At 37.4% G+C, this 7799-nt stretch overlaps 2 protein-coding genes across 3 annotated transcripts; both read right to left on the bottom strand.

Annotated features, from left to right (window-relative positions):
- On the bottom strand, positions 1 to 3079 carry LOC149379541 (uridine 5'-monophosphate synthase / UMP synthase (PYRE-F) (UMPS)). The gene is made up of 6 exons (XM_089602422.1): positions 2179 to 3079; positions 1789 to 1872; positions 1199 to 1281; positions 1009 to 1096; positions 678 to 932; positions 1 to 277 (listed from the first exon to the last, which is right to left on the bottom strand). The coding sequence occupies exons 1-6, from the start codon at positions 2989 to 2991 to the stop codon at positions 149 to 151; spliced, it is 1452 nt and encodes a 483-aa protein (XP_089458548.1). The 5' UTR covers positions 2992 to 3079; the 3' UTR covers positions 1 to 148.
- Positions 3080 to 4077: 998 nt separating this feature from the next.
- On the bottom strand, positions 4078 to 5999 carry LOC149379542 (Ribosomal protein L20). Of its 2 annotated transcripts, none has more exons than XM_089602252.1 (3): positions 5792 to 5999; positions 5258 to 5466; positions 4078 to 4504 (listed from the first exon to the last, which is right to left on the bottom strand). In XM_089602252.1, the coding sequence occupies exons 2-3, from the start codon at positions 5441 to 5443 to the stop codon at positions 4313 to 4315; spliced, it is 378 nt and encodes a 125-aa protein (XP_089458378.1). In that variant the 5' UTR covers positions 5444 to 5466; positions 5792 to 5999; the 3' UTR covers positions 4078 to 4312. The 2 variants fall into 2 exon arrangements, with proteins under 2 accessions (XP_089458378.1, XP_089458379.1); XM_089602253.1 differs by having other exon boundaries at positions 5258 to 5455; positions 5792 to 5990.
- Positions 6000 to 7799: the final 1800 nt, after the last annotated feature.

Consider the following 7799-nt stretch of genomic DNA (forward strand, 5'->3'; position numbering starts at 1 on the left):
TGGATTAAAAAAAGTTTTATTAAAACCTCATAATCATTATAACACCTCAAAGTGTTGGGTTTAACTGGGTAACAATAACATGTGAAACCAAAAACAGACAAACAAACAAATAGACCAGTAAGTCTTCAAAGAATCACCAGAATCCTTTTCAACTCGTTTTCTCCAAGTAAGCGTTCCATCCTTGGACACGATATTCCCGTGCTGCCTCGGCCGGGTTCGATGCCTTTATGATGCCTCGCCCGACAATGATGACATCGCTGCCTCTCTCGTATATCACCTAAAACCCATTTTTGTCTCAACACTCGATGAAAACTCTGATTTTAATAGCGCCACTTTACCATTCTATTGTCCTATTAGATATTACAGTAGATTTTTCTTCCTAGGAACCAAATCCATCATTGGAAACTCATAATAGAGATAATAAACATCAAGGGAAAAAAACGTAAAAATAAGATTTTTCCCTTGATGTTTATTATCTCTATTATGAGTTTCCAATGATGGATTTGGTTCTGAGGAAGAAAAATCTACTGTAATATCTAATAGGACAATAGATATTACAGTAGATTTTTCTACTGAACGAAACGAAGACTGATTTGTCACTCAAATTTTTACTTTCACTGTTTTCATTATCTCAGGCTAACAGTTTAACATATACAAGTGAGTATATGAATACTTACGGAGCGGGGAGTATTGTATTGCTGACCGAGGGAGTCCCCGCCGGTGACCAACTGAACTCCCGGGGTCGCCTGAATGAAAGCCGGATTCACCGGAGCCCCCGGCCACGATGCCGGATTTACGGAAATGAAGCCTATCACAAAGTCAGAATGTTCCTCCGCTATCTTCACCGCTGCAGCCGTATAGTCTCCCTTTGCCAGGTTACCGGCTGAGCTCATTTCAGCAAGTAGCAACAAGCCCCGTCCACGTGGCAAACCCTAGGTAATTAATTAAAAATCAGAGACGGGTTTTTTTTCCCAAGGTGATTTTCATACACTAAATACGAGCATTGACCTTCAATTTCAGTCCGTCGACTATCCCGGGCCCAGAGATAATGTGAGCGTTGGTTATATCTGCCCACTCCAATATACGAAAGATACCTCTGAAAAAAAAAAAGGACCCGCGATACTTAAAACGTGCAATATATATGATAACATATAAGAAGAGAGAGGAAAAGAAAAAAGAGCGTCGAGTCGAAACTTACCCTGCGTACTGCATTGTTACTGTGTTGCCGATATCAGCAAACTTGCGGTCTTCGAAGATTAAGAAATTGTGTTTGTCTGCAATCTTTAATTGGATATATACACACATGTCAGCTATAAAATGGAGAGATTTCTCAAGTGAGCGGAAGAACCCAAAGGAAAGTACAATATTTTCTCAAATCTCAATCACGGAGAATTCTATTTTGCTTGATGCTACATAATGTGGAAAATGAGAAACATAAACGCTGAAAAATACATTACCGCACATAACTGAATGTGTCAAATATTAGGTTGAAAACTTGTTGAAAGAAAGAGGTGAAAAGAAGAAGAAAGAGATAACAAAACAAAGGTTGCAATAAATATAGCTATCTCAGAACGGAGAACGGTAAGTGCATCGGATAAAATGATGTCGATTACGGTTAAACTTTAATTCAGAAGTAGAGATCACAATGGTTGAAGTCAAATTCTTTTACGCAGTTTACATTTAACATGTCTAAACTGCAATCCATGAACATCATTCTGAAGCTAATATAGCAACCAAAAGACCCTTTTATCGACGTAAGGAAGTACATTCCAAAGGTCAGAAATATACCGCCCGAAGTTTAGAACCAAAATCTGGGGTGAAATCAGGGAATATGTCCACGTGAGTCTTCAACAGGCAAATCTCTGGGCCAATCTGCAGAGGAAAAAAAAATGTAATGAAACAAAGCTGATTCACATGGCTCCTCCATAACACAGTGATTAGTGTATCAAAACAAGACTAGTGCTTCGGTTAAACACACTTCTAACATGCTGCAGAACAGTGATCCAATAAACCAGTAATTCACAAAAACCTGATCTATAACTATATCTGAAACAGTTTGTATCATAATATTCTCTAATCAAACTTAAACTGGAAGAAATGAACACTCATTATACATTCCTAACAAAAACAACAATACTTCAAACCAAACCCTAAATCACACCAAAAAGTCGGAAATACCTTCTCAGCGAGGTCGAGCAACTCGGCGGCGGTCCCCACATCAGCAGCGACACACAGATTGCTCTTCTTCTTGGCCATGACCTCGAACATCCTCTTCCCGGCGGGGTTCTTCGACATCGCTGCCCTCTCCTCAAACTTCCACACCTTCGCAGGAGTCGGCGCCACCGTCACCGGAACATTCACCCTCCGATTCTCCTCCATGAATCGGAGCACCCGCTCCGCCGTATCATCGTCGAGCCTCCCATTCCCCCTGAGAACTCCGACGATTTCGCTCAACCTCGCGACCGAATGAAGCCGAATCCCATTCTCGGCGAGATTCTCCCTCCCGCCCTGCTCGCGATCGATGAGCACCACCGCGTCGCGGACGACGATCCCGGCGGCGCGGAGTGGCGCGACGGTCTCGAGGACGGAGGCGCCGCTGGTGACGAGGTCCTCGACGACGAGGCAGGTCTCTCCGGCGGAGAAGTGTCCCTCGATGGACTTGGCGGTGCCGTAGTCCTTGACCTCCTTCCGGCGCATGAGCATCGGCACGGCGGAGGAGAGAGAGATCGCCGTGGCGATGGGGAGCGCGGTGTAGGGAACGCCGCAGAGGAGAGAGAAGGGAGTCTGGGGAGGGAGGGTTGAGAGGATGAGGGAGGACACGTGGCGGAGGAGGGAGGGGTGGGAGACGATGACTCGGAGGTCGATGTAGATCGGCGAGGTTATGCCGGACTTGAGCTTGAAGGTGCCGAACTTCACGGCGGAGACGTCGTGGAGTTGGAGGATCAGGGACTCCATTGACGGCGATGGCGGCGAAGGAGGAGAAGATGACATTTCTCTCTTTTTTGAGGGTTTTAGAGACGATTCAGTGAGGGTTTTGTTTTTTTTGGGGTTTAGCGGTAAGGGTCGCTATTGCAGCTCTCAACTTGGTATAGATATGGGTCCGAACTTCCGAATATATTCTATACGGGTCCCACCGGTCATTTTGTGAGATTTGTTTTTCAAGAGGCTGATATTCTTTAATAAGTAATTATACCGAAATCCTGAAAATCAAGTCAATTTCTTTAAATGTTAAAAAAAAAAAATTGGATCAATTTATTTAAATTTTAAAAAAATTCAGCCAATCATCGTGAGCCGACTTTTAAAAACTTCAAATTTTAAGCTCATGATCGTGGACGTTAAATAATAGAGGGTTGATTGCTCCAATGCGTGTGCTGAATTGCAGAACGTGATGTATTATAATAAAAATATTGTAGAGTATTTATATTTTTATTTTACAAAAAATTTGAAAAATAGTCAATTTAAACAATTTATATTGCTAAATAGCCAAAGTTTGGTAAATATTAGATAAATAGTCATAAATGATGACGTGACTTAATATGACAGTTGCTATTTACTTAATATTTACGTTTGTAAATATATAAAATTGACTATTTACCTAATATTTACTAAACCTTGACTATTTAGCAATTCCCAACGTTTAAGTTGGCTATTTTGCTAAATTACCCTTTATTTTATATATGATAACACTTTTTTTTATAATGATGTGCTCACTGGATACTCCTCGATAAATCCAATATGTGTCGGTAAACTACGCTAATAACGATAATTTTATCGGTACAAGTTACCCGTATCCCTCTATTGGTTTACTTGGATTACATAGTCTTAAAAATGCGAAGAGAAGAACTCCTAACGAATGAGAATTTTGTGATAGAAGTCATAGAACATAAAATACATTTTTTTTTTCTTCCTCAATTTCTCCTCATGTTTTCATTGAAAAAAACACTACTAAGATCCTTGTAACAAACAGAACCACAGCATCTTCATTTGTACATGGAGTTCACTAGTCATGTTTGTTTGCTATGTCATCCAAGCTTTCTTCCCTAATGTTTGTTAATTCAATAAACAGAGTCTTAGAAATGGTAGATAAATATCATTCTTGAGTGTGAGGAATTCTAACCTCTCAATTTACTTGGTCCAATATTAACATAAAGAAAGGTAATATCCATTCCATAATTTATTATACCAATGTTCTTTACCTCAACCCTGAAACACAGCGGCTATGTTTATAATAATAAATGAAAGAGAAGAAAACAAAAACGGCTCTTCGGCTGCTATCATTTCTATGATCAAAAGCAGAACAGATATGATGAAATTACAAAACAACGGCAAGGCCTTCCTTCTTTGGAGTAATGGGAGATTTCTTGTTACCAGGGAAGGAATTGCGAGATATGTCGACTAAGGCCTTGAAGCTGTAGGGTTCGTGCATCGACAGCTCAGACAGAACTTTCCGATTTAGCTGAACGTTCTCCTTCATCAGACCGTGCATAAAGTTGCCATACTTAACCTGACACCAAACACCACCAAGAATATTATTATTATCGATATAGTGTGATGGAAGAAGCTTTCTAGATTCCCCTTTCAATTATGACCAAAGACGTGCGTAATGACTGGTGCCCGTCCTTTTTAATTCCGTTTTGATTTAACCGAGAAAAAAATTATAATAAAAAATTGAAAAATCTATTAAAAAAAAGTCTTTTTTAAGTAATTTGTTATTCGTTAACCGTGGGGCGGTGGTTTTAATTTTGACCCAGAAATGCATAGCAGATTTCTAGCTGTGTTGAATAAAAAAAATTGACTTAACCTGCTAATCCCAAATAAAGAAAATGAAGAGGATGGGTTTAGGCATTCTTCACATGTCTAAGGTAGATGATTCCAGTTTTGGTACTTCATAATGAGTATTGCTATTATCATCTTTTGATGGAAACATTTGTAATCTATATTCTATACTGTACTATTCACCTTGAAAAGACTTGGCCAATCACAATTCACAGTTCAGGAAGAAAAGATTTTTTGGTTGAATAATAAAAATTACCCATGAAGCATAGGTCCGTTTGGTCCCATGTGGTTCAGAACTCAACGAGAGACCTATCCGAGCAATTTTACTCAAGTCCCTAGCCACACACAGGATTGTAGGGTTCAATGGGGTTTTTAAACACACAACTCGTAAAGCTACACATTAATGAAACAAGCTCATCATCGCCAAGCTAGTTCAATGAAAGAAGTAATCTGGTATGGTGGAGAAGATAAAAAAAAATACCCCGTGTTGGCGAGTACCAGCGTTGATGCGTTGAATCCAAAGGGATCGCATATCACGCTTCTTTGTCCTTCGATCTCTGTACGAATACTGTAACGCCTTCTCGACCCTCTCTCTCGCTATTCTAATGCAGTTCTTGGCCCTTCCACGGAACCCCTTCGCTAGCTTGAAGATCTTGTCCTTGTTCATTTTTCTTTTACACTTTTTTTACACTACAAAAAAAGCACAAACAAGCACAACAAAAGTGAGTGGCTATTTTTTTTTTTTTTTAGTTCGTTGAGCAATTACTACTCGAACTCAATGATTCGCAATCTATTAAGAACCAAACACCCCAAAAATCAACTCAGAAATTAAATTACACACAAGTAAAGATTGCGAACGAAAAGAGACTTAAGGCATAGCCTCCAGAGTCTTAATCTCGCGAGAGTAACAGCCATGGAATGTGGAACAGGACTAGCCCGTTAGATTGACGAAGCACAACGGAATTATTTGTCAAATCAGCAAGGAAAACCAGAGTGAGTTTCGAAATAGGCATACCGATTCAAAGGAATCAATGGCTCTTCGTTCGCCAGTCGGTGAGAGAGAGTCGAGATCTGCGTCCCCGCCGAGTCGAGAAATGAGTCGCCACCGAGTTAGGGTTTGGCCGCAGGGTACGAGTGGCGAAACAAAAATAGAGAAGTGAGGGACTGTGGGAGAGAATTTTACTCTACTTGTTACTGTTTTTGATGATTTTCGAAAAAAAAAAAAAAAAAAAAAAAATCCTTTAATGGAAAATAGTCGTGCTCTTTTTTTCAAGGCAAAAATAGTCATAAACCCTCTTTTTTTTTTTTTTTTTTTTTTTTAAGGGGATTCTCTATTAAGGAGGATGAAACCTAACTCGGACAAGATTTTAAACATTGCATTTACCGCACCATAAACTGTTAAATTGATTTTGAACTTAATAAAAATTTATTATTGATTTCGAGGTGATTTTGAATTTGAGCCTAATTACGTTTGGTTATTTTGTTGATTTTTGTGCTTTGATTTGTAGGTGATTTTAGTTATTTTTACAATGTATGAATAATTTTCATTTATTTCTTTATAAACAAACTATTGTAATTTACTTTTTTTTTTTTTTTTGCGGTTTACACATGCGGTAACAGTTTACCACACAATAATGATTACCTGTAAATTTAGTGATGATGTGTATTACGGTTGATATGTGATTTATTAGTAAAAACGGAGAACTTGCGTGATAGTGGCAAGCGGCAATTTAATCTTTGATTTGAGCTCAAATATTAGCTTCATCCAAACCATAAAATCAACTCCAAAGTTGCATTTTGAGGGGTTGAAATCAATGTCGCGCTAAATGTAGCATAACAATATTCATCAATGTATTAATTTTTATGTATTTACATTTTAGTCCTTTAAAAATGTCAAAATACATAATTAACCATAAAAATCAAAACAATATAATACACTAATTTCTCTCTTCTTTGGTCATGATCATTTCTCTTTACTCCAAAACTTGCGCCCAACCCTCCCTCTCTCTCTCTCTACAATGACGTCACGCCCCTGCACGATTCCTCCGAAGAACGACTAGCTCGCCGAAAACTCTTAAAAGAAATCGATCCATAGTCTCTACTTATCGTCGTCCCGTTCGTCTCCGTCTACGCTATCAATGATTCTTCTTATATATATGATTTAATTGATAAAGTTCGTTTGCAAACTCATTATATAATAAATTCGAATTGTTCTGCCTATAATTTTTATTATGATTCTCGTAGTTAACTCTAAATCTTTGTTTTTATTTTTTTAGTTAATTAATTTACCAGAAGAGTAAATTCAATTACCGTTCATTTTTTTTTTTGCTGTTTGGAATTGGTGATGATGATATATACATAGTTTATTTGATAATATTCGTTTGCAGGCTCATTATATAATCAATTCCAATTGTTATACCTAGGATTTTTGTTATGATTCTTGTAGACAATTTTGAAAAATTTTCTAGTTTTTTTTTGTTAATTAATTTACCAAAAGAGTAATTTTAATTTATTGTTTGTATTTTTGCTGTTTGGAATCGGCAGTGGCTGTTTGGAATCGGTGATGATGATATTTACATAGTTTAATTGATAATATACATTTGCAAACTCATTATGTGATCAATTCGGATTGTTATGCTGGAGATTTTTGTTATAATTCTCACAAATAACTCTAAAAATTTTCTGATTTTTCTAGTTAATTAATTTACTAGAAGACTAAATTCAATTTACTGATCGTATTTTTGCTGTTTGGAATCGGTGATGGTGAAGACTCGGACCGGCGGTAAATTAAATTAATTGGATAGAAAACTTAAAATTAACTTCGTAATAAATTTAATTAATTGGAAGAGTAAAATTAAATTAGTTACATATTAAGTCAAATAATTTTCGGTAAATTTAATTAATTGGAAGAGTAAATTAAATTAACTCTTCTTCACGTTGGTATAATTGTACCTGCAAAAATATGTGGACTATTTTTTTAATAAAATGAAACTTAGACTAGATCGTTAAAAAAAAGGTAGAGA

This window comes from Urtica dioica, chromosome 12 (assembly GCF_054948205.1).
Source record: "Urtica dioica subsp. dioica isolate 48M chromosome 12, U.dioica_male_clone48M_v1_H2, whole genome shotgun sequence".
Taxonomy (NCBI): Eukaryota; Viridiplantae; Streptophyta; class Magnoliopsida; order Rosales; family Urticaceae; genus Urtica; species Urtica dioica.

Coding starts and splice junctions, on each gene's coding strand:
- LOC149379541 (XM_089602422.1), bottom strand. CDS start 2,991: ATGTCATCTTCTCCTCCTTCGCCGCCATCGCCGTCAATGGAGTCCCTG. Junction 1,097..1,198: donor GTAACAATGCAGTACGCAGG/GTAAGTTTCGAC, acceptor TTTTTTTTTCAG/AGGTATCTTTCGTATATTGG. Junction 933..1,008: donor TCGACGGACTGAAATTGAAG/GTCAATGCTCGT, acceptor TTAATTACCTAG/GGTTTGCCACGTGGACGGGG.
- LOC149379542 (XM_089602252.1), bottom strand. CDS start 5,443: ATGAACAAGGACAAGATCTTCAAGCTAGCGAAGGGGTTCCGTGGAAGG. Junction 4,505..5,257: donor CTGGTACTCGCCAACACGGG/GTATTTTTTTTT, acceptor GTTTGGTGTCAG/GTTAAGTATGGCAACTTTAT.